This window comes from Nomascus leucogenys, chromosome 22a (assembly GCF_006542625.1).
Source record: "Nomascus leucogenys isolate Asia chromosome 22a, Asia_NLE_v1, whole genome shotgun sequence".
Taxonomy (NCBI): Eukaryota; Metazoa; Chordata; class Mammalia; order Primates; family Hylobatidae; genus Nomascus; species Nomascus leucogenys.
This window is the reverse complement of record NC_044402.1, coordinates 30326184-30351899: the sequence shown is the minus strand read 5'-3', so window position 1 is coordinate 30351899 and position 25716 is coordinate 30326184. Positions and strand designations below refer to the sequence as shown.

General features: G+C 48.0%; 2 protein-coding genes across 2 annotated transcripts in view; one reads left to right on the top strand and one right to left on the bottom strand.

The window, feature by feature from the left end:
* LOC101176243 overlaps positions 1-10614 on the bottom strand; it is a 31732-nt gene extending 21118 nt beyond the window's left edge. The window contains exon 1 of the mRNA XM_004091875.2: positions 10516-10614. Coding sequence (XP_004091923.1) covers positions 10516-10605 — 90 coding nt within the window. The 5' untranslated portion in view covers positions 10606-10614. The remainder of the gene's footprint in view (positions 1-10515) is intronic.
* A 10072-nt stretch (positions 10615-20686) lies between these two features.
* FOS (Fos proto-oncogene, AP-1 transcription factor subunit) lies at positions 20687-24146 on the top strand. Its single transcript, XM_003260767.3, has 4 exons — positions 20687-21036; positions 21790-22041; positions 22474-22581; positions 22699-24146. Exons 1-4 carry the CDS (start codon positions 20896-20898, stop codon positions 23338-23340), a joined length of 1143 nt encoding a protein of 380 aa, XP_003260815.1. The 5' UTR covers positions 20687-20895; the 3' UTR covers positions 23341-24146.
* Positions 24147-25716: the final 1570 nt, after the last annotated feature.

Here is a 25716-nt window from a genome sequence, read left to right as displayed (position 1 = left end):
GTCTGGAGTCACAGGCAGCGCAGAGAGATGTTGGCTCAGGACCTGCTGAGGCGTGCTGGGACAGCCTAGGGGGTGTCCTGGCTTTCCAGAGGCTGGGGAACCCTCTCTGGCCCGGGGGCGGGAGAAGCTGTTCCAGAATCCGTTCTGGCTCCACTGCCACCTCAGCACTTTCTAATTGCAGCGCCAAACAGCCGCAGCTGCAGTCATAGCAACAGGCCCCGCCCACCCGGCTTCGCTCCCGGCGTCCAGCACGTGACGGCGACGCCTGCGTCGCTCCCTCAGCCCCTGGCGCTAAGGGAGGTGGGGAGGTGTGGGGGGGATGACGTTTACTCTGTTGTCTCCATGGATATAATGCATAGACGTCAACGTCGCCAGTGTTTAGTGTGTAACGTTCTTCCGTCTCCATGGGAACGTCAGGCGGCCAAACACCGGGCCCCAGCAACAGGCTTCTGATTGGCCCGAGGCTTCCAAAGGCGGAGCTTCGTCTCCCGCGCCCGCTCGACTATGTTGCTGTTTTGGTTGTTGTCTCCCACTTGTTTATTTCTCTAACAGATCCTGGAGGCTGAGGTCTAGATCGGTCGCCAAGGATGGGATCCAGGAGAAAACGTGCTGAACGTGCAGCTTGCTCCTACCGATTACAGCCCAGCAGATGACATATTTCCACTGTGCTCTAATCCATTGTGGGAATCATGGCCCTCATGCCCGGCGTCTGTCACAACCCAATATTTGGTGTTATAACCCCTGCTCCCAGCCCCCAGCACATCTCAGAAGTGCCGTTACCCTCTCACCCACATCCCAGAAACTCTGTTGCCTTCACGATTACTCTTGTTTATGCTTGAGAGCACTCGGAGGCCTTTCCATATCTAAAGCCTGCATTCAGTGCTACCCCCTGCAGGATTTGGATACATTTCCCCGTCTGGTCCTAATTCTGTTGAATGACATCATTTATCCGTATTCCCACCCAGAGATGGGCAGATTTCTTGCAACCTGAATAGATACCAAAGAATCCCAAAGGACCTGGGTGGGTACTTCTATTTACCGGCTCATTGGATCTTATTCTTTCCTCTCCGCCTGTTTTAATTCAAATCGGGGGGAACATTTGATTTCTCCAATAGAAACAGAAAGAAATTGAAGACAGAGATGAACAGAGGATTACAGATCAAGAGCCCAGTTTCTTGATATCTAATACTAATATACTGATGGAGTTAAACATTCCAAGGTACGAATGTGTCCAGAAACAGTTTTAACCTTACCCTGGGTTTCCATCAGTGAAACCAAGTTAACATCTGGCAAAAGATAGCGATCTAGCCTCAGGGGTTTCAGTCAAGTTGTGCTTAAAAGAATGCCTTAAAATCTGTAGTTATGGTGTCAAATATAATAAATCTTCACCAGCTCATGCACGTACAAGTCTGAAGTGTTTCATAAAAGGTTTAGATGACCTGATAACATGTTTTTAAAACCCAAAGAGAAAGAGAGAGACTGATACAAACGTCAAGTTAAAAACAAGAAAGTAAAATTAGTTTCATAGATTGGGGTTGATAAGGAGAATATCTCTCCTCTATGCTCTAATCTTAGCCCACTACCTCCTTTCCTCTATCTCCTCTGGTGGATATGCTTGCTATCTGTCCTCCCCGCCGACTCTTTGGCTAGCCTCATAGCCTATAATTTCCTTCAGAGATGTGAGTGAAATTAAATGAAATTGAGAGCCTGCTTAATGCAAACAGGACCAAAGGGCACAGCTCTTTATCGTAATGAACTTCATTCTGATTAAGTCAGGGACTGCAAGTGCTTACTATTTACCCAGTAAATATATTAAATTGCTAGGCTAGTCTCCCTTCTGTCCTGACACTGCCAGGGAATATTTGAAAGTCTGATATAAGATCCTTTTTAGACCATCAAACATCCCTTTCTAATTCTATCATCTCTCTTTATGTTTCCAGGAATATAGCATGTCTTGGTCTCTGAGAGCCAATATATCTGGGTTACACTGAAAGAGGAATAATGAGATAATATTTACGCTGCACATTGAAGATGACCTGAAAAGCTGGAAGAGGTGACTGAGGGCATTTTCTCAGTGTGGATGAAGAAGAGGGGAGGAAGGTGAAAGATGACAGAATATCTAAGTGCCTAGATTTGATTCTAGCATATGAACCGATTTTATGATTCTGTCCAAGGGCATCAGTTATAACCTCTAAATTTCCATGTCCTTCTCCATGTCCCAGTCTTAGATTTTTTTTTTTTTGAGACTGAGTCTCGCTCTGTCGCCCAGGCTGGAGTGTGGTGGCAGGATCTTGGCTCACTGCAACTTCCACCTCTCAGGTTCAAGCGATTCTCCTGCCTCAGCCTCCCAAGTGGCTGGGATTACAGGCGCCTGCCACAACGTCTGGCTAATTTTGTATTTTTAATAGAGACAGGGTTTTGCCATATTCGCCAAGCTAGTCTTGAACTCCTGACCTCAAGTGATCTGCCCACCTCGGCCTCCCAAAGTGCTTCTGGGATTATAGGCATGAGCCACCACGCCTGGCCAGTTCTTTCTTTTTTTTCTTTCTCTCTCCTTTCCCTCCCTCCCTCCGTCCCTCCCTCCCTCCCTCCCTCCCCTCCCTCCCTCCCTTCCTTCCTTCCTTCCTTCCTTCCTTCCTTCCTTCCTTCCTTCCTTTTGATGGAATCTCGCTCTGTCACCCAGGCTGGAGTGCAATGGCGCAATCTCAGCTCACTACAACCTCCATCTCCCAGGTTCAAGCAATTCTCCTGCCTCAGCCTCCCGAGTAGCTGGGATTACAGGTGCACATTGCCACGCCCGGCTAATTTTTTGTATTTTTAGTAGAGACGAGGTTTCACCATGTTCCCCAGGCCGGTCTTGAACTCCTGAGCTCAGGCAATCCACCTGCCTCAGCCTCCCAAAGTGCTAGGATTACAGACATGAGCCACCACACCTGGCCAGGCCAGTTCTTTCTTTTTGTTTGGCCCAAACATGGTCATGGGCCATGATGTAGGACCCAGGGAATTTTTAGTCTAGGAAATACCAAATAGATATCGTTTTGATGGTATTGTGAGAAGCAGTTTGTTTCATATATGCTTGCATGCACACACACATGCATATTCTTTTGCTGCCCTGTGTTTTGGCTAAGCCTCTCTGTTTAGATGACCAGATTCAACATAAGGACCATGATGTCCTTCTATGTTGCTGACTTCCTTAAACCACAAGATGATTAATTTCCCCAACCTATTTCCTCATCTATAAAATGGGGTCTGGCAAACTCACTGACCCCACATGTTTGCTTTGACCCAAGAGGATTGCTATGATACAGTGATTATTAGTTGTTGGTGTGGAAATACTAAATGCTGTATAAATGCTTGATTATTATTTGTGGGTATATTTTCCCTCAATACCTCTCCATCTTAGTGCTGAGTGAAGCCTCCCCTTGCCAGGTTTCCCTGGCAAAGAAGAGGCCTTGGCCCAGGCCAGGATGTGTAGGAGCCGTGACCTACCTGGCCTTTCAAGGCCCAGGTTCACACTATCCTCCTTCACATCTCAGCCATGATGGAATTCACTCTTCCACTCATGCTCTTCAAGTCTGCCTTTCCTCAGATATAAAAATGGAGACGTACCCAGGTGCAGTGGCTCACGCCTGTGATCCCAGCACTTTGGGAGGCCGAGGCAGGTGGATCACCTGAGGTCAGGAGTTCAAGACCAGCCTGGCTAACATGGTGAAACCCCATTTCTACTAAAAATACAAAAAATTAGCCAGGTGTGGTTGCACATGCCTGTAATCCCAGCTACTCGGGAGGCTGAGGCAGGAGAATCGCTTGAACCCAGGAGATGGAGGTTGTAGTGAGCCAAGATTGTGCCATTGCACTCCAGCTTGGGCAACAAGAGCAAAATGGGTCCTTCTAAAAAAAAAAAAAAAAAAGAGATGAAGAAGATGTTGCTACCTGGCCTCCTTACCTCTTGGGACTGTTAGGAGGGTCATACTAGGTCATGCTTGTGGAAGGGCTTCAAAAACCATAAATCAGAGGGTATTTTAAAGTTTAAAAATATTCTGCAAGATGAGGTGGCCCATAAATGGAGCAGTATCAAGGTCAAGTGTCAAGAGATGTAATTCATAGAGAGACTGGATAAATGCCCATCTATGTGATTTGATATGCCCATCTATGTGATTTGATATGCCCTATGCCAAGGAGTCCTCCCTCACTGTCCCTAAAATTCCATCATCAGCAATATATTTCTTTGGATTAAGCATTTGCCATTCCCTTTGGGTCTTACTCTTAAAAGGCAAATTCTCTTGTGAGCAGTAGGCTCCTGAAATTTAATGTAAATTACATTACCAGACATGTTCCTCCCCGACAGGTGAGATGGCACCAGACAGGTGCACTGGGCTCTTGGGTAGGTCTGAGAAACAAGATGCTGGAATCCTAGAGATTATTCATTTTAGTCAAAGTCAACCTTCATGGTGTATCAGTTGCTGACACAGGACTCTCGGAACCCACCCAGCAGACCCGTAGTTCCACTCACAGATATGGGGGGAAACGCTTCTCCCCATCCTCACCTAAAACCTCCGAAGACACCACTGCAGTCATCCAGAGACTCCCATGTACTATAGGCGCAAGCAAAGGTTTTTTTTACAAGCTTGGGAATTGACACGGGTTGCCAACTTTGAATTTTACCGAACAACAATTACTACTTATTATCACTATCATTTCATAAATGAGAAGACATTTTAACACTAAAAAAGTCAAAAGGACATTATCTGGCCGGGTGTGGTGGTTCAATCCCAGCACTTTGGGAGGCTTAGGCTGGCGGATCATCTGAGGTCAGGAGTTCGAGACCAGCCTGGCCAACATGGAGAAACCCCATCTCCGCTAAAAATACAAAAAGTAGCCAGGCGTGGTGGTGCACGCCTGTAATCCCAGCTACTTGGGAGGCTGAGGCAGGAGAATTGCTTGAACATGGGAGGCAGAGGTTGTAGTGAGTCAAGATCGCACCACTGCACTCCAGCCTGCAGCCTGCATGACAGAGCAAGGCTCTGTCTCAAAAAAAAAAAAAAAAAAAAGGACATTATTTAAAACTGAAGGATAGCCCTTTTCAATCAAAGATATGTAGCTTTATACAAATTCCCTGCTTTGTCTTTATTTTTCCTATCTTCCTTGGACACTCCTGTTTCTTCTTCAGTATTTATGGGGTGGTGCTGACAGTGACAAAGAGCAGACAGAGAAATCAAGGAGAGGTAAAAATTTAACTCAAGAATTAATATTCCTTATAAGATGACCACTTCTCACACGATGCTTCTTTGGGTCACCAGTTTCTTTGTTAAAGGAGAGTAACATAATCTCACCAGAATGGGTTCCAATATGGGGAATATAATACTTTGAGTAATTCTCTTGGAATTACTTCCACTCTGGGCAGATCAGTTTGTTTTCAGTGAGTCCATTCCTTGCTGGGACCATGCTGCACCACCTGAACACTTCTGGTTTTACCTGGTGAGGTGGGATTATTGACCTCCCGAATCCTGATCTAGCCAGATCAGATGGGGCAGTGTTAGGGACTGGCATGGTTCCTCCCAGAGGAGGGAACAAACCTGCCTTCCAGCTAGTGTCCCAGGTAGGTACAGGAGACGCTGGCAAAGCAGGTTTAACTAGCATCTTGGGCAAGATTTGGCTCATACTTTTTTCCTGCTTCCAGTGTCCCCTAGCAAAACTGGAGGCATTCTGTATGTTCTGTGGTTGCATATGAACCCAATGCAACCAGCACAACATAGATACATTTTTCTCCAAAGCCCAATGTCTCTAGAAGCTGAGCCTATATTTTAATTGCAAGAAACATTAGCATAATTAAGGCCCATGAGATTGAGTTTCTCTCTTTTTTTTTGAGATGGAGTCTCATTCTGTTGCTCATGCTGGAGTGCAATGGCGTGATCTTGGCTCACTGCTGACCTCGGCCTCCCAGGTTCAAGCGATTCTCCTGCCTCAGCCTCCCGAGTAGCTGAGACTACAGGCATGTACCATCATGCCCTGCTAATTTTTGTATTTTTAGTAGAGATGGGGTTTCACCATGTTGGTCAGCCTGGTCTCAAACTCCTGACCTCAGGTGATCCACCCGCCTTGGCCTCCCAAAGTGCTGGGATTACAGGTGTGAGCTACTGCACCTGGCCCTGAGTTTCTCTCTTATTAGTCATTCCCTGGTAGGTACTTAGAGAAATAAATTTACTTATGCAGGTCACCAGAGCACTATCAACTACACTGGGGAAATATTTAGCCCAATTATATGGTGTGGATTAGAAAATTATAAGATCATTATTTTAAAAATTATATTGAATTGGCTGGGTGTGGTGGCTCACGCCTGTAATCCCAGTACTTTGGGAGGCAGAGGTGGGAAAATTTGCTTGAGCCAGGAGTTTGAGATCAGCCTGAGCAACATAGTGAGATCCCATCTCTACTAAAAAAAAAAATTATTGAACCTATTCAACCAAAGTAGTGGAATAATATACCTACATCATTGAATTGTGGTGAATATTAAATAACATAACAGGGCTGGGTGCGGTGGCTGACACCTGTAATCCAAGCACTTTGGGAGACCGAGGCAGGAGGATTCCTTGAGGTCAGGAGTTTGAGACCAGCCTGGCTGACAAGGTAAAATTCTGTCTCTACTAAAAAAAATACAAAAAGTAGGCCGGGCATGGTGGCTCACACCTGTAATCCCAGCACTTTGGGAGGGCAAGGTGGGCGGATCACCTGAGGTTGAGAGTTCGAGACCAGCCTGACCAACATAGAGAAACCTTGTCTCTACTAAAAATACAAAATTAGCCAGGTGCGGTGGTGGGCGCCTGTAGTCCCAGCTACTCAGGAGGCTGAGGCAGGAGAATCGCTTAAACCTGGGAGGCAGAGGTTGCAGTGAGCTGAGATCGTGCCACTGCACTCCAGCCTGGGTGACAGAGCGAGACTCCATCTCAAAAAAAGTAGCCAGGCATTGTGGCGGGCACCTGTAATCCCAGCTACTCAGGAGGCTGAGGCAGGAGAATTGCTTGAACCTGGGAGGTGGAAGTTGCAGTGAGCTGAGATCACACCACTGCACTCCAGCCTGGGTGATAGAGCGAGACTCCGTCTCAAAACAAAACAACAACAAAAACCATAACAATATTTGTAAAGCACTTAGCATAATTCCTGAGCAAGCACTCAATAAATATTAGCTGTCATTATTTCTCTTTATTCAAGAAGTATTTTTTGAGCAGCTATTGTACGCCAGATACTGTGTTAGGGGCTAGAGAGTCAGTGATAAGTAAAATAGGCAAGGCGTCTGCCTTCTTGGAGTGGGGAAATAGACACTAAATGAATTCATTTAATTCAACAATTAACAGCTATTAGGATCAGGCTTCTCTAACTCCTTGGGGGTACATCAGTGACTAAAACAAAGATCCCTACTCTTGTGGAATTTAATTTTTAGAAATTAGCCCAAATGCTTTCTAAATAAATGTATGATTAGAAATGGTGGTAAGTGCTAATCATGAAAAGCCTAGGGTGGAATGAGGGCTTCTAAAGCGTTCCTAATTCAGCCTGGCTGCTGGGGAAAGTCCTTTATGTGGATGTGACATTTTAAGTTTGAGATCTGGATAAAAAGTAGGCTGAACTGAGATGAAGAGTGGGAGGTGGAGGCAGAGAACATATGTATAATGCTAGTAGCTCATATTTAATTCCATGTTCCATGCCTTTTCACAAACGTTCTAGAGGACAGGACTGCCAAAGAAGAGAGGAGATTCCTGCATCTGAAGTTTGCAATCAGGCCGGCTGCAGTGGCTGATGCCTGTAATCTCAGCACTTTGGGAGGCGGAGGTGGAAGGATTGCTTGAGCCCAGGAGTTCAAGACCAGCCTGGGCAATACAGGGAGCTCCTGTCTCTCTCTCTCTCCCCCAACCCAGCCTCTCTTTTAAAGACATTCCCAATCAGATTGAATTTAGTCCTCAGCTCCAGGATGCATGGCAGCAGCTGCCTAGTTTTTGCCTTCTCATGAATCACTGACAGTTGGCAGTTGCCACCTCAGCTTCCCTTGGTCCCCATGACCTGGAACAATCAGTCCCAACTACGCTAGAATGACCTCTCTGTAGCTAGGTGTGGTGGCGTGCGCCTGTAATCCCAGCTACTCGGGAGGCTGAGGCACGAAGAATTGCTTGAACCTAAGAGGCAGAGGTTGCAGTGAGCCGAGATCACGCCACTGCACTCCAGCCTGGGTGACAGAGTGAGACTCCGTCTCAAAAAAAAAAAAAAAAAAAAAAAAGGAATCACCTCTCTGGGAATTGACTTCAGCTTCTTTTACTTGCCTTAGTGAGTGTCACCCTAGGGCCCCCAGAAATATGTCAGCATACATTTGCTGCTGGATTTAAATAATCTAGGGTGGGCTGAATAATCAATCTTTGAGAGTTGAACTACCTTCTGAGCTACAAACATGTACATAATCCTTTAGCCCACTTTTCCTTTGCTACTGAATTTTCTCTCATTTAAGTTTTAAAGCTCTTCTTAGGTCATTTCCACCAGCAAGCTTTCAAGCCCTGGTTCGTATTCTAGCTTAGAAATAGTTCACATAGTTCTGTGTAGACATAATATTTACGGGAACCAGAGATGGGTGGATTCTGATAGTGGCTTGTAGAATAGTCTCCAGTGCAGTCAAAATAACAAAGAATTTGAGAAGTAAATGCTTTGAGAGTCTAGTTCCCCATAAACTTCTCAAATATACAGGCTTAAATCCTGTGTAAGGATCAGCAGAATCCAGGAAAGTGGGGCCCTGTGTGAGAAAGCCTTGGTTTGTTCACTGTTTGCTGTTTTACAGCACAAATTCTGAACTCTGTTTATTGTCAACAGCTCTCTAACAAAGGACACAATGGAATGTGCCTGTTTTCAAATTCCTGTAAAAAAGGGCCCTGGAAGACCTCCAAGCCTGGTGTCGGTGATTTACTTCACTATTTTTCAGTGATTTCACTTAAGACTCTAAGCTTTTGAGAGAGGTCTTACCAAGCATCAACATTAGTGTGGAGCTATGTATAAGAAGGATCTAGATGGGCTGTAATTGAGTGAGAATAAGCTACAACTATCCATATCCTGTTGGAAGTGTAGGGACAGCTAGGGAGGAAAGTGAGCTGGGAGTAGCTGGGAACTTTTTACATTTGGTAGCGCTGATCCAAAGATCTGGAGGGAGGGGGAGATTGCTGTTGGTAAGTCAGACAGTAGGGCTGGTTTCAAAGGTGTGGGGGCATTGGCACTTATGTTTTTCAGTACATAACCTTACATTGGGAAGCATTTCCTCTGCCCTGAATACCCTGCTCCTTGTTCTTCCATGGCTAGTTCCTTGCTATTATTTGCTTCTCGTGGAAATTTTCTCCTTCTTCTACCCAGTCCAAAGTAGCAACACACTTCTTCACACATATTCTTCCATTTTAATTACCTGCCCAAGGCTGGGCATGGCAGCTCACACCTGTAATCCCAGCACTTTGGGAGGCCAAGGTGGGCAGATCACTTGAGGTCAGGAGTTCAAGACCAGCCTGGCCAACATGGTGAAACACTGTCTCTACTAAAAATACCAGAATTAGCTGGGTTTGGTGGCGCACACCTACTGACCCAGTTACTCGGGAGGCGGAGGCACGAGAATCACCTGAACTGGGGAGGCAGAGGTTGTAGTGAGCCAATATCGTGCCACTGCACTCTAGCCTGGGTGACAGAGAAAGACTTTGTCTCAAAAAACAAAAAACAAACAAAAAAATTACCTGCCCAGCACTTACTTACTTTTATCTGACATTTTTGTTTTATTGATTCATTACTGGACTATAAGCTTCATGTTGGTAGGAAGCTTGCCTGTTTACTGTGGAGTCTAGTAATTGGCACATAGTAGGTGCTCAATAAAAGTGATGAATGAATAGCAAGGAATAGGATAATTGACTTTGTACAATTTGAGTTAAGAAGGGATTAACTTTGCAGGGTCCGTACAAAGTAACTGTAGGTGATTGGTTTTTTTCTGACCCTAATACAAGGTAATAATATTTTGAGGTATGTGAAAGTCGTTTCTTTCCTGGAAAGAATTCTGAAACCAATGGAAAAATTGAAAGCAGGCTAGAGATATCTGATAAGAATACAACTGAATTCATCTCAAACTAGATGTGTGATATAAATGCCTCAGGGCTGCTCTTATCTAAATGTAAATCTAAAACATCTTAATCTGAAATTCCTCAGCTTTCTGCATTATTCTCTGGTCATTTTATCATATGGGCCAGAAATGGGTAAGAAACGTAGAAATTATGCCCTGGGGCTTGGAGCTGTCTTTTGGTGAAACCGTTGATTTCGTGGGCCAATGAGTAGAGTGCTAGTTGAAGAACTTTTTTTTTTTCTTCCATTTCCCCAGCCTATTTCACAACCTCTTACTTCCTTCTTTTCCAAATTCTAAGCTCAGACAGACATCAGCTTGATGAAGCCCCAGGTTCAAACAAACTTGCCTTGGATGTCAAAGTACTAGTAGCAAAGGAACTCCCAATTCCTCACCTGCTGTGAAGTTTCCCATTCACTGCAAGCAAAGTCCAGGTGAAAGCAAAGATTCTTCACCCGCAGAAACCTTCTGGGCAGGTAACCCATGATGTATTCCCAGCCACCTGATGAATCTGGAGAAAGGAATAGAATCATTCTGCTAAATGATTTAAATGAAGAATCCTGTGGGCCCAGCCCAGCCCTCCATGCTAACCAATCTGAGGCCGGCAGGTGTGTGGTGTTCTGTTTATCGCTGCCAGATCAGCTCCTGTTGTAGGTTCTATATGCTGGCCTCAGCTGAGCCTGTGGTATGTGAGAACAGCTCTGTGTGATCCAAACAGTTGACAAATACTGACCTGGCCCCAGCCACGTGCCCAGTCACTGCTGGGCTGCCCAAGAAACCAACTAAGCACATTCTGGGGCAGGGGTGGGGGGCATTCAAAAAAGAAATCAGAAAGCTGTATTCATTATTCTATCGACTGAGGGCTTAGTATTATGTCAGGCACTGATCTGGCAATGGGGAAACAGTAGTGTCTCCTTCCCTCATGGAACTTACATCCGGGCATTATTTCAGCATACTTGTGAGTTTTCCTTATTTATTATTTATTTACTTACTTACTTACTTATTGAGACAGTTTTGCCCTGTCGCCCAGGCTGGAGTACAGTGGCGCGATCTCAGCTCACTGCAACCTCTGCCTCTCAGGTTCAAATGATTCTCCTGCCTCAGCCTCCCAAGTAGCTGGAATTACAGGTGCCCATCATCACGCTGGGCTAAGTTTTTATATTTTTAGTAGAGATGGGGGTTTCACCATGTTGGCCAGGCTGGTCTTGAACTCCTGACCTCCAGTGATCCACCTCCCTCAGCCTCCCAAAGTGCTGGGATTACAGGCGTGAGCCACTGCACCCGGCTGAGTTTTACTTTTTTAAATAAAAATGTATTTTACAACGCAGTGTTGCTTTTGTTTTTAATTACTCGAAAGGACACCATAATCATTTCAGTATTAGGGCCATAAATGTTTACTGTGGTCCTGTGGCCAGCACTTTTAAACTAAAAATTGGTTAGATTTTTACTTTTATGCACAAATATTTTCTAAAAAGTTTCTTGGCCGGGCATGGTGGCTTATGCCTATAATCCCAGCATTTTGGGAGGCTGAGGTGGGTGGATCACCTGAAGTCAGGAGTTGAAGAACAGCCTGGCCAACATGGCGAAACCTCGTCTCTATAAAAATACAAAAAATTAGCAGGGTAGGCCGGGCGCGGTGGCTCACGCTTGTAGTCCCAGCACTTTGGGAGGCTGAGGCGGGCGGATCACGAGGTCAGGAGATTGAGACCACGGTGAAACCTCGTCTCTACTAAAAATACAAAAAATTAGCCGGGCGTGGTGGCGGGCGCCTGTAGTCCCAGCTACTCGGAGAGGCTGAGGCAGGAGAATGGCGTGAACCCGGGAGGCGGAGCTTGCAGTGAGCCGAGATCGCGCCATTGCACTCCAGCCTGGGTGACAGAGCAAGACTCCGTCTCAAAAAAAAAAAAAAAAAAAAAATTAGCAGGGCATGGTGATGTGCTAATGTAATCCAAGCTACTTGGGAGGCTGAGGCAGGAGAATTGCTTGAACCCAGGAGACGGAGGTTTCAGTGGGCTGAGATCACGCCATTGCACTCTAGCCTGGGTGATAGAGTGAGACTCTGACTAAAAAAAAAAAAAAAAGAAAAAAATTCTTTTTGAATTAGGCTACATTTGTGTAAAAGAAAGGATCTGGGGTGTAACCAACCTCAGGTAAAGTTTCTCATTGTGCTAATCATTGTTTTAGGGTGGGGTGGTTGTGGATTTAAAACTAAAGCATCCTGTACTATCTTGTGTGGTAGGTAGTGGAAACATTTACTACACTTGATCTCAGCCAAAAGGCCAAGAAGTGATTATGTGGAAACATTTAGACAGCAGGTATGATGGGTCTTTGTAGTTCTAAGGATTGGTATACCCCTTGGGTTTATAAGCATCTAAATTATGCCCGATAAGAAAATTGCTGACTAGGGGCCAGGCATGGTGGCTCACGCCTGTAATCCCAGCACCTTGGGAGGCTGAGGGGGGCGGATCACCTGAGGTCGGGAGTTCGAGACCAGCCTGACCAACATGGAGAAACCCTGTCTCTACTAAAAATACAAAATTAGGCCAGGTGCCGTGGCTCACGCCTATAATCCCAGCACTTTGGGAGGCTGAGGCGTGTGGATCACCTGAGGTTAGGAGTTTGAGACCAGCTTGACGAACATGGTGAAACTCCGTCTCTATACTAAAAATACAAAAAATTAGCCAGGCGTGGTGGCGCCTGTCTGTAATTCCGGCTACTCGGGAGGCTGAGACAGGATAATTCCTTGAACCCAGGAGTCGGAGGTTGCAGTGAGCCAAGCTCGTGCCACTGCACTCCAGCCTCAGCAACAGACTGAGACTCTATCTCAAATAAATAAATAAATAATACAAAATTAGCTGGGCATAGTGGCACATGCCTATAATCCCAGCTACTCGGGAGGCTGAGGCAAGAGAATCGCTTGAACTCGGGAGGCGGAGGTTGCAGACTGCACTCCAGCCTGGGCGACAGAGCGAGACTCTGTCTCAAAAAAAAAAAAATGCTGACTAGGATTTTGGTTTCCTAACCTGAGAAGGATACAGGTAATAAACCACCCGTCAAAGCTCTCTGTCCAGAAAGGGAATCCATGCTGCCTTCTCCATCACAAGGACAATAACTGATGAACCTCTGTTTAACGTTTGTTCATAGGCCAGGCGCAGTGGCTCACGCCCAGAATCCCAATACTTTGGGAGGCCAAAGTGGGAGGATTGCTTGAGCCCAGGAGTTCGAGACCAGCCTGGACAATATAGTGAGACCCCATCTCTACAAATAATAAAAAAAATTAGCCAGGCGTGGTGGCCCATGCCTGTGGTCCCAGCTATTCGGGAGGCTGAGGCAAGAGGATTGCCTGAGCCCAGGAGGTCAAGGCTGCAGTGAGCCACCACATCCTAGCCCGGGTGACAGAGTGAGACCCTGTCTCAAAAAATAAATAAACAAAAATAAAAATATACATTTATTCTAGAAGGATTTGAGTGCCTTGGTGTCAGGAAGCGTGGTACAGAGGATATATAACTGCTAAATAAGACAGATAAGGTCCCTGCTCTTGTGGAGCTTATGGACTAGTAGATGATGGCAATGAAACAGTACATAAATGGACAGGGTAATGTAGTGATAAGTGCTAGATAGAAAAGAAAGCCAGATAACATGACAGAAAGTGACTGAAGGGCAAAGGAGTTTGCAACATTGGATGGGGAAGACAGGAGGGGCTTCCTGGAGAAGGTGACATTTGAGCAGATGTTGGTCAGGAGGAAGAGTCAACTTGTCAAGGTCTGTGAGGAAGAGGGAAGAGTGGGTACAGAGGCCCAGAGGCAGAAGCAGCTTGGCATAGTTGAGGGAGAGAAAGGCCAATGTAGCTGGAGTGGAGTGTGGGAAAGTGGTTCAAGGTAAGGTTGGAAGGCGAGGCAGAGGCTGAAGCTTGTGGACTGGAAATCCTCATAAGAAGTGTAGATTTTTGGCCGGGCGTGGTGGCTCACGCTTGTAATCCCAGCACTTTGGGAGGCCGAGGCGGGCGGATCACGAGGTCAGGAGATCGAGACCATCCTGGCTAACATGGTGAAACCCCGTCTCTACTAAAAATACAAAAAATTAGCCGGGCGTGGTGGTGGGCGCCTGTAGTCCCAGCTACTCGGAGAGGCTGAGGCAGGAGAATGGCATGAACCCGGGAGGCGGAGCTTGCAGCGAGCCGAGATCGTGCCACTGCACTCCAGCCTGGGTGAGAGAGCGAGACTCCGTCTCAAAAAAGAAAAAGAAGTGTAGATTTTTATCTAAGTGTCATTCTGTAAACTGACCTCTAAACAGGTTTGGGGGGATAACAGTACTGTTTGGTGTTCTGATTTAATTCAGAGCCTCCCTAGGTGGGAGAGTAGACTCTGCCAGCGTATAATCTGTCCTTGTCCTAACTGATTACCTCACAGTCTGAGATGGGCCAGAGTTTAAAGGTGGAATTCTTCAGAAGAGTCATTTTGGGAATTTCATCATCGATCTCTAACTCAGTACTCCAGAGTAATAAAACATCCGTGGAGAAATCACACCTCACCTGGGAGTTACAATAGAAAGTTTTCTTGTGGAACACAATCATGTACTAAACTGAGACAAAAAGTTGTCACATCTGAGGATGAAATTACGAGTTCTAGATCAGAGGGCAGCCTAAATGAATTCGTACATACTAGTCAGGATTTTCCTGGTTTGGGAAAGGGGAATTTCTTTGGCATTACAATGGCCAATGTCTCTTTTAAAGATCTGTCCTTTGTGGCCGGGTGGGGTGGCTCATGCCTGTAATCCCAGCACTTTGGGAGGCCAAGTCCGGGGGATCACCTGCGATCAGGAGTTCGAGACCAGTCTGGCCAACATGGTGAAACCCTATCTCTACTAAAAATACAAAAATTAGCCAGGCGTGGTGGCGGGCACCTGTAATCCCAGATACTTGGGAGGCTGAGGCACGAGAATCACTTGAACTGGGGAGGCGGAGGTTGCAGTGAGCCGAGATCATGCCACTGCAATCCAGCCTGGGTGATACAGTGAGACTCAGTCTCAAAAAAAAAAAAAAAAACCTCTGTCCTTTGCAACTTTTCAGTATAGGGAGAGAGAGAGAAAAAAAAGATTTGTCTTGTTGAGTAAGAGTAAGGTCGTGGATGACATGGTGTAACCTCTGCTGAAGATGTCTTAACATCTCGAATCGCATCATGTAGCAGCTTCTTCTAGCCACCCCTGGCCCTGCCCATGGTGATTATGAGATTTTTCTCATTGGATGGGAGCCCTGCAGTTGAGGTTTCTTGGGATGTGTTTTTGTCCTATAGGTTTAGTGACGTCGATGGGGTTCCTTTGGAATTCCAGCAGCTAAGTCCCCCGGAGCTGCAGAAGGTCAGCTCAGGACATCAGAGGAGCTGACAGCCTAGAGAAGCTGTGCTTGTCTGCCGTGGGGAGCTCTTGTTTCTAAAGCAAGATTCGGCAACGCTGACAGAACCAGTGTCCCACACTGCTGGTGGCTGCAAAAGATGTTGCAGGGTTGGGCTGCAGTGTGCCTGTCTTTGGCACTGCCACTGTTCCCCAGTTTCCTCAGCTCCAGATGGAGCATGTCTCAGGGACCACACAGAGCTTTGTTTAAATGCTCACATTAGCAGAAGGACGGGGATCCCATTGAATCATCCTCTCCTGTCAAAAAGCCAAGAGTTGTTCAGAATGAAAAAACAGTTTTTCTCAAAGAGGCTAAATCTCTAGTACTAATTAGTTGCAGTAGTGGCATGTGTGTGTGTGTGTGGGGGGGTGGCATGGTAATCTGCCTCCAGTGTTCTAAATAGGGGCAATCTTTTTGCTCACGGTCTGAGCCATCGAGTGAGTAACCTTGACCTAAGACCCTTCGTTGGGCTCACGTGTGTGTGAGTCCCACAAGAATTGTGGAGTGCCTCTTTCTCTTGTTGGGTCCAGACATTTAGAATGAATAAATTAAGCGGTAGTGGTGACATGGTCATTGTCATTGCAGACAATGTGGTATTTATATATGGGCACTAGCTGTCTTTCTCATAGGGCTCAGGAACAAGGGTACGTTTGATCTTTCATCATGAACCACTGGGGTGTTCTTTATACAGAGGCTGTACCAGCTGAAAATAGCCCAAACATCTTGTAATTTTGTCTTTCCCAATTTTTGCCTATTCATATCCCAGAATAAAAGAGCCTGTTCAGCCTTTCCAAAGATTTAAAGAACATTATCTATTTGCTTTCTAAGTTCCCAAAAAGCACAACCGCCGACATTCACCTTGCCTGGATGAGGACATGCATTCATTCATCCATTCAATAGATATTTATTGCCAGATGTGGTGGCTCACGCCTGTAATCTCGGCACTTTGGGAGGCAGAGATGGGAGGATCACTTGAGGCCAGGAGCTTAAGACTAGCCTGGGCAACATAGTGACACCCCATCTCTACAAAAAAAAAAAAATTAGCTGGGCATGGTGGTGTGTGCCTGTGGTCCTTGCTACTTGGGAGGCTGAGGTAGGGGCATTGAGCCTAGGAGTTCAAGGCTGCAGTGAGCTATAATCACACCACTGCACTCCAGCCTGGGTAACAGAGTGAGACCCTGTCTCAAAAAAAAAAAAAAAAAAAAGAAAAGAAAAAAGAAAAAAAAAAGGAAAAAAAAAGAAAAAGGGATATTTATTGAACACCTACTATGTGCCAGGCACTGTGCTAGATCCTAAGTGAATATCAGCACATGAAAAAGACAAAGGCGAAAAGTTACCAAACAAGTCTAAGTTGATTTGGGTATATGCATCTTCCTGACTTCTGGTCCCGTGCTTTGACCACAACCCTTCACCACTAGACCACACTTCCCCAAATAAACAACTACTTCTGCATGCTAGGGATGGGCTGTGTGCGGCAGCATTTACGTAGGTGGTACAGACAGCAGCCTTTCACTTAATGTTGCAATAACACCAGGCTAAACGATGTGCACTGACTTCAAAAGTGTGGGTCAGGTCTCCTTCCAGTGCCACAGGGAGAGTGCAAAATAGGAAAAGTCTATCGGATAAGGAAACACTGTAGAGAAAAAGTGAATTTTTTTTCAATTTGGGTTAAAATTCAGATGTGGAATTCTACCCTCCTTTTCACGTTTGGATCCCCAGTTAGGAGGAACTCAGCACATAGATAATCACGAACTACACACATTTTGGTTTTATATGCTCAGACTTGTCCAGAACATGAAATCCCTGCCCTGTTGGAAGGCAGCGCCATGCTCATGGAGGCACACAAGCACCTGTCTCAAAGTCACCCTGACCTGCGGATCTGCAAATGGCAAAAATAATTTCACGTTTGTTCTGATTTGTCTTCATTTTTAGGCTACCTTGTGTGAGCTCCACTTTTTAGAATGTGATTTTGCAGTCCTGAAATGGATACCATGAGCAGATTGAGATGTGAGAATATGTTAGAATGATCACAGGTTTGGATGTTAGTGGGGCAGGAGAGGGAGTCTGAGATTGTATTGGCCTATACTGCGGCTTCTGGTTGAGGTCTTGCTTTGCCTGGATGATGCTCTGGCCTTACTCAATCTTTATCATTCCATCATCCAGAGAATAGAGGATCTGAGCCCCTTCTCTGTATTGCAGTCACCTCCTCTGGGACCTGTTTCCAAGCCTTCTTCTGTGTTGCCTGGCACCCCTTTCTTACCTCTATCAAACCACTTACTGCTGCCCTGTAAGCTCTATTGACTTGTTGGTCTTCCTATGAGACCGGAATCTCTCTGAGGGTCGGGACAGGTCTACCCTCTTCACTACAGTGAGCACCAGCCTCCAGCCCAGTCAATAGTTTCTTGTTAAATAAATAAAACAATAAATGGACACATGGTTTGTCCTTTCCAGAGGATGGATTTATTAAGTCTCCAACTCTGGTCATAATGGTGCCAGAAAGGAAAGAGTTAAGCTATCTGGAGGAAATAGGCTCACTCAAAGACCCTTCTTTTTTTTTTTATTGGCAAAGGCAGGATAAGTGTATTTGAGATAAATCCTGGATATAAAATCTTGACACATCTTTTAGGTATTGGCCGAGATGCTTTAGACCTGAAAGGGAAGTAAATCAAATCAGTTTAGATTTTCTTTTCTTTTCTTTTTGAGACAGAGTCTTGCTCTGTTGCCCAGGCTGGAGTGCGGTGGCACGATCTTGGCTCACTGGAACCTCTGCCTCCTGGGTTCAAGCGATTCTCCTGCCTCAGCCTCCTGAGTAGCTAGGACTACTGGCGTGCACCACCACACCCGGCTGTTTTGTATTTTTAGCAGAGACAGAGTTTCACCATGATGGCCAGGCTGGTCTCGAACTCCTGGACTCAAGTGATCTACCCGCCTCGGGCTCCCAAAGTGCAGGAATTACAGGAGTGAGCCACCTCACCCAGTCAGGTTTCCTCTTAAGTGGCCTGAGATCTAGTTGTGAATGGCAGGCACGGCCAGACTCAGGAATTCAAAGCTTGACCTATTTTGTCTGAAGCTAATATTAATAATAAGAGAGATGTATTTGGCTTCATAACCCCTTTCCCTCCCGTCCCCCTCTTTCTTTCTGTAATCAAGGATAGAATTAGAAGTACCGAAGGCCGCAGAATTGCTTTAGGATTCAGAGCAGCTCCAAGGAATCTGTGTTTACGTATTATGTGTGTTTTTCCTTTTCCCTCCCTTTTTATGAGTGAGAAAAAAAAGCGCCTAAATTCCCACCAACATAAACCAATGACATACAATGATGAAATTCTGTTTTCACCTCTGCCTGTGACAGGGAATGCAAAAATAGCAAGTGGCCCAGTTCCACGAATCCCCGCCTCCTGCCCTCCCCGCTCCTGCCGGGTTGGATCTCTAAGAATGGAGGTTAGCGCACAGCCCCGCGCGGGCCGCTCAGCCCCCGGACCCGGCGGATGATGTCAGGCGACGCGAGCGGCCGCAGCCGGGCCGGGGAGGCCGCGGCCCAGGGGAGCTGGGAGGGAGGGCGGCCTCGCCAGGCCGACGGCGCGCCCGGCCGCGCGGCGTTGCCTGGAGACGGCCCTGGCGGCGCTGTGTTGCTGTAAACAGCCGCTTCCCTGTTACTATCTATAGCAGGATCTCCTGGCTCCCGGGCGCGGCGGCTGGAGGCAGGTCTGCGGTCCGGCTCCCCGCGCGCCCCGAACTGTCCGCCCGCCGGCCTCATCCTGCCTCGCCCCTCTCCAGGTGCCCACCGCGGGCCCCGACCGCGGGCCCCGACCCCCGGGCCCGAAGAGTGGGGAAGGGAAGACCCGGGCTGTGCGGGGACATGCGTCTTCGCGCCCTGGAGGTGGCCAGCGCGCTGGGGCTGAGCCCGGGCAGCGTGACCCCGGCTGTCCTACGCAGCAGGGCAGGAGGCTGGGGGGCGTGGCACACTCTGGAGCACCTTGCCTCGCCAAAGCCCCGTGTTCCAGGACGTGGAGCCGCGCCTTGGGTCCCAGCAGTCGAGGTATTCCGCCTAGGCGCTGCTGGACACTGTCCTTCCAGCCCCCGTCCTCCCCCCTCCAAGTCCGCGCTGGAAAATCACCCGCTGCGGGCTCCCGTAAGCACAGCTTCCTGGCGGGACCGAACCAGCCCCCCAGCGCAGATTTGAGTTCCCCGCAGGAAGCACACCCCGCCTTGTCATCCCGAACTGACCACCCTGCCCACATAACCACACCTCGCACTCCTTACCCCTGGGGCCCAGCTCAGAACCAGGCAGACACCCCCTTCAAATGTCTTCGCACGTAGGTTTTGCACAGTGTTTATCTAATGGTGTCTCAAGGATTTGACAGTTTCCTTAATATTCCCACACATGGCCGAGAAAAATAAATAAATAAATGCGCTGTCTTCTTTAAAATAAATAAAGTACCCAGTATCGTAAAGTAGGTTATCGTATTCTCTTATTTGGATCCTCCACTTTCTGCTTCCAAACGCAAGAACAGTGCTAGTATTGCTCGAGCCTGGGGGCTGGAGGCGACGGGATGAGGGTCTGCTTCCACATTTTGCACTGAATTAGGGCTAGAATTGGTGATGGGGGTAGGGGCGCATTCCTTCAGGAGCCGAGGCTTAAGTCCTCGAGGTTGTGTACTCGAGGCCGTTTCTCCTGTCCCTGAGCCTCAGAACTGTCTTCAGTTTCCGTACAAGGGTAAAAAGGCGCTCTCTGCCCCATCCCCCCGACCTCGGGAACAAGGGTCCGCATTGAACCAGGTGCGAATGTTCTCTCGCATTCTGCGCCGTTCCCGCCTCCCCTCCCCCGGCCGCGGCCCCCGCCTCCCCCCGCGCTGCACCCTCAGTGTTGGCTGCAGCCCGCGAGCAGTTCCCGTCAATCCCGCCCCCCTTACACAGGATGTCCATATTAGGACATCTGCGTCAGCAGGTTTCCACGGCCTTTCCCTGTAGCCCTGGGGGGAGCCATCCCCGAAGCCCCTCATCTTGGGGGGCCCACGAGACCCCGATACAGGAACTGCGAAATGATCACGAGATTAGGACACGCGCCAAGCTGGGAGCAGGGAGCTGCTAGTGCTGGGACGCAGCCAGGCGGCGGCAGAGGCGCCCAGGCCCGCGCGCCACCCCTCTGGCGCCACCGTGGTTGAGCCCGTGACGTTTACACTCATTCATAAAACGCTTGTTATAAAAGCAGTGGCTGCGGCGCCTCGTACTCCAACCGCATCTGCAGCGAGCATCCGAGAAGCCAAGACTGAGCCGGCGGCCGCGGCGCAGCGAACGAGCAGTGACCGCGCTCCTACCCAGCTCTGCTCCACAGCCCCCACCTGTCTCCGCCCCTCGGCCCCTCGCCCGGCTTTGCCTAACCGCCACGATGATGTTCTCGGGCTTCAACGCAGACTACGAGGCGTCATCCTCCCGCTGCAGCAGCGCGTCCCCGGCCGGGGATAGCCTCTCCTACTACCACTCACCCGCCGACTCCTTCTCCAGCATGGGCTCGCCTGTCAACGCGCAGGTAAGGCTGGCTTCCCGCCGCCGCGGGGCCGGGAGCTTGGGGTCGCGAAGGAGGAGACACCGGGCGGGACGCTCCAGGAGATGAGTAGGGGGCTCCCTTGTGCCTGGAGGGAGGCTGCCGTGGCCGGAGCGGTGCCGGCTCCGGGGCTCGGGACTTGCTCTGAGCGCACGCACGCTTGCCATCGTAAAAATTAGTTCACCCTTCCGGAGGCAGGTTCGTTCTGAGCAACCTCTGGTCTGCACTCCAGGACGGATCTCTGACATTAGCTGGAGCAGACGTGTCCTAAGCACAGACTCGCTAACTGGAGCCTGGGTTCTCCGGGGAGGTGGCAGAAAGCGGCAATCCCCCCTCTCCCGGCAGCCTGGAGCAGGGAGGAGGGATGAGGGAGGAGGGTGCAGCGGGCGGGTGTGTAAGGCAGTTTCATTGATAAAAAGCGAGTTCATTCTGGAGACTCCGGAGCGGCGCCTGCGTCAGCGCAGACGTCAGGGATATTTATAACAAACTCCCTTTCAAGCGAGTGATGCTGAAGGGATAACGGGAACGCAGCGGCAGGATGGAAGAGACAGGCACTGCGCTGCGGAATGCCTGGGAGGAAAAGGGGGAGACCTTTCATCCAGGATGAGGGACATTTAAGATGAAACGTCCGTGGCAGGATCGTTTCTCTTCACTGCTGCATGCGGCACTGGGAACTCGCCCCACCTGTGTCCGGAACCTGCTCGCTCACGTCGGCTTTCCCCTTCTGTTTTGTTCTAGGACTTCTGCACGGACCTGGCCGTCTCCAGTGCCAGCTTCATTCCCACGGTCACTGCCATCTCGACCAGTCCGGACCTGCAGTGGCTGGTGCAGCCCGCCCTCGTCTCCTCTGTGGCCCCATCGCAGACCAGAGCCCCTCACCCTTTCGGAGTCCCCACTCCCTCCGCTGGGGCTTACTCCAGGGCTGGCGTTGTGAAGACCATGACAGGAGGCCGAGCGCAGAGCATTGGCAGGAGGGGCAAGGTGGAACAGGTGAGGAACTCTAGCGTACTCTTCCTGGGAATGTGGGGGCTGAGTGGGAAGCAGCCCTGGAGATGGAGGAGCCCAGTAGAGAGGATGAAGCCACTGACAGGGCTGGCTGCACATACCTAACTGGGAGCCCTGGCTCCAAGCCCACTCCATCCCAACTCAGACTCTGAGTCTCACCCTAAGAAGTACTCTCATAGTTTCTTCCCTAAGTTTCCTACCGCATGCTTTTAGACTGGGCTCTTCTTTGTTCTCTTGCTGAGGATCTTACTTTAAATGCAAGTCACACCTAGTCTGCAACTGCAGGTCAGAAATGGTTTCACAGTGGGGTGCCAGGAAACAGGGAAGCTGCAGGAGCCAGTTCTACTGGGGTGGGTGAATGGAGGTGATGGCAGACACTTTTACTGAATGTCAGTCTTTTTTTTGTGATTATTCTAGTTATCTCCAGAAGAAGAAGAGAAAAGGAGAATCCGAAGGGAAAGGAATAAGATGGCTGCAGCCAAATGCCGCAACCGGAGGAGGGAGCTGACTGATACACTCCAAGCGGTAGGTAGACTCTGTGGGTTGCTCCTTTTTAAAACTTAAGGGGAAAGTTGGAGATTGAGCATAAGGGCCCTTGAGTAAGACTGTGTCTCATGCTTTCCTTTATCCCTCTGTATACAGGAGACAGACCAACTAGAAGATGAGAAGTCTGCTTTGCAGACCGAGATTGCCAACCTGCTGAAGGAGAAGGAAAAACTAGAGTTCATCCTGGCAGCTCACCGACCTGCCTGCAAGATCCCTGATGACCTGGGCTTCCCAGAAGAGATGTCTGTGGCTTCCCTTGATCTGACTGGGGGCCTGCCAGAGGTTGCCACCCCGGAGTCTGAGGAGGCCTTCACCCTGCCTCTCCTCAATGACCCTGAGCCCAAGCCCTCAGTGGAACCTGTCAAGAGCATCAGCAGCATGGAGCTGAAGGCCGAGCCCTTTGATGACTTCCTGTTCCCAGCATCATCCAGGCCCACCGGCTCTGAGACAGCCCGCTCCGTGCCAGACATGGACCTATCTGGGTCCTTCTATGCAGCAGACTGGGAGCCCCTGCACAGTGGCTCCCTGGGGATGGGGCCCATGGCCACAGAGCTGGAGCCCCTGTGCACTCCGGTGGTCACGTGTACTCCCAGCTGCACTGCTTACACGTCTTCCTTCGTCTTCACCTACCCCGAGGCTGACTCCTTCCCCAGCTGCGCAGCTGCCCACCGCAAGGGCAGCAGCAGCAACGAGCCCTCCTCTGACTCGCTCAGCTCACCCACGCTGCTGGCCCTGTGAGCGGGCAGGGAAGGGGAGGCAGCCGGCACCCACAAGTGCCACTGCCCGAGCTGGTGCATTACAGAGAGGAGAAACACGTCTTCCCTAGAGGGTTCCTGTAGACCTAGGGAGGACCTTATCTGTGCGTGAAACACACCAGGCTGTGGGCCTCAAGGACTTGAAAGCATCCATGTGTGGACTCAAGTCCTTACCTCTTCCGGAGATGTAGCAAAACGCATGGAGTGTGTATTGTTCCCAGTGACACTTCAGAGAGCTGGTAGTTAGTAGCATGTTGAGCCAGGCCTGGGTCTGTGTCTCTTTTCTCTTTCTCCTTAGTCTTCTCATAGCATTAACTAATCTATTGGGTTCATTATTGGAATTAACCTGGTGCTGGATATTTTCAAATTGTATCTAGTGCAGCTGATTTTAACAATAACTACTGTGTTCCTGGCAATAGTGTGTTCTGATTAGAAATGACCAATATTAAACTAAGAAAAGATATGACTTTATTTTCTGGTAGATAGAAATAAATAGCTATATCCATGTACTGTAGTTTTTCTTCAACATCAATGTTCATTGTAATGTTACTGATCATGCATTGTTGAGGTGGTCTGAATGTTCTGACATTAACAGTTTTCCATGAAAACGTTTTATTGTGTTTTTAATTTATTTATTAAGATGGACTCTCAGATATTTATATTTTTATTTTATTTTTTTCTACCTTGAGGTCTTTTGACATGTGGAAAGTGAATTTGAATGAAAAATTTAAGCATTGTTTGCTTATTGTTCCAAGACATTGTCAATAAAAGCATTTAAGTTGAATGCGACCAACCTTGTGCTCTTCTCATTCTGGAAGTTTTGTAAGTTTCTGAAAGGTATTATTGGAGACCAGTTTGTCAAGAAGGGTAGCTGCTGGAGGGGGACACACCCTCTGTCTGATCCCTTATCAAAGAGGACAAGAAAACTATAGAGCTGATTCTAGAATATTTTACAAATACATGCCTTCCATTGGAATGCTAAGATTTTCTACTGCTTCTGGGGACGGGAAACTGCTGTGTAGCAGCTTTTGTGGGAATACATCCTTTCTGTTTCGGTACTCACAGGGGGAAATATTTAAATTTGGTTGTGCTAATATTAAATTTAGATGTTTTGATCTTAAAGGAACCCTTTAAGCGAACAACCTAGCTTTGTACAAACTATTTTAACTTTTTATTCCCACAAAATCATGTGGAGAGTTATTCTACCTCAAAGATGAGCAAATTGAAGAATGGTTAGAATAAACAACTTTCTTGATATTCCGTTACTGGCATTAGAATCTTCCTGCTCTTTATCGTATCCAGCAGGCTGAACTGCTTCTTGATACTTGGTTAAAAAAATTTTTCAGGCCGGGCGCGGTGGCTCATGCCTGTAATCCCAGCACTTTGGGAGGCCGAGGCAGGCGGATTACCTGAGGTCGGGAGTTTGAGACCAGCCTGACCAACATGGAGAAACCCCGTCTTTACTAAAAATACAAAATTAGCCGGGTGTGGTGGTGCATGCCTGTAATCCTAGCTACTTGAGAGGCTGAGGCAGGAGAATCACTTGAACCCGGGAGGTGGAGGTTGCAGTGAACTGAGATTGCGCCATTGCACTCCAGCCTGGGCAACAAGATTGAAACTGTCTAAAAAAAAAAAAAAAGTTTTCAGTCCTTAACGCTAACGTGTACATTTTTTTGTACTCTTTTATTCTCGAAAGGGAAGGAGGGCTATTGCCCTATCCCTTATTAATAAGTGCATTGTGATTTCTGGTTTCCCTAATACCATATGCGCTTCATTCAGTTTATACTGGGGGGAAGAGGAGGAGAAAAAGTTGCTCAGAAATCGAAAGAGATCTCAAACAGCACAAATAATGGTTGATCGTTCTGTAAACAAAAAGTTACATAATAGCTCAAGAAGGAGAAGTCAACATGACTCTGAACAAGCTTTAACTTAGAAACTTTATCATCTTAAGGAAGAACGTGACCTTTGTCCAGGACGTCTCTGGTAATGGGGCACTGACACGCACATGCACACATACAAACCACAGGGAAAGGAGACCGCCCTTCTGCCCCGGCTCGCGAGTATCATGCAGGCACCATGCAGCACTATGTTTTCACACATGCTGGGTGGAAGAAGAGCTTCAGCGCCAGTCTTCTAATGCTTTGGTGGTAATGAAAATCACCGGGTGCTTATGGGGTGTCATATTCAGTCGAGTTAAACGTTTTAATTCAAAATGACAGTTTTACTGAGGTTGATGCTCTTGTCTATGATATCTCTGCCCCTCCCATCAAAATGGACATTTAAAAGCAACTTACCGCTCTTTAGATCACTCCTATATCACACACCACTTGGGGTGCTGTTTCTGCTAGACTTGCAATGA

What these genes read in the sequence shown, in the direction of transcription:
- FOS (XM_003260767.3), top strand. Translation starts at nt 20,896, where the DNA reads ATGATGTTCTCGGGCTTCAACGCAGACTACGAGGCGTCATCCTCCCGC. An exon ending in GCTCGCCTGTCAACGCGCAG is followed by an intron (nt 21,037 to 21,789) that starts GTAAGGCTGGCT and finishes GTTTTGTTCTAG; the next exon opens with GACTTCTGCACGGACCTGGC. An exon ending in TGACTGATACACTCCAAGCG is followed by an intron (nt 22,582 to 22,698) that starts GTAGGTAGACTC and finishes CTCTGTATACAG; the next exon opens with GAGACAGACCAACTAGAAGA.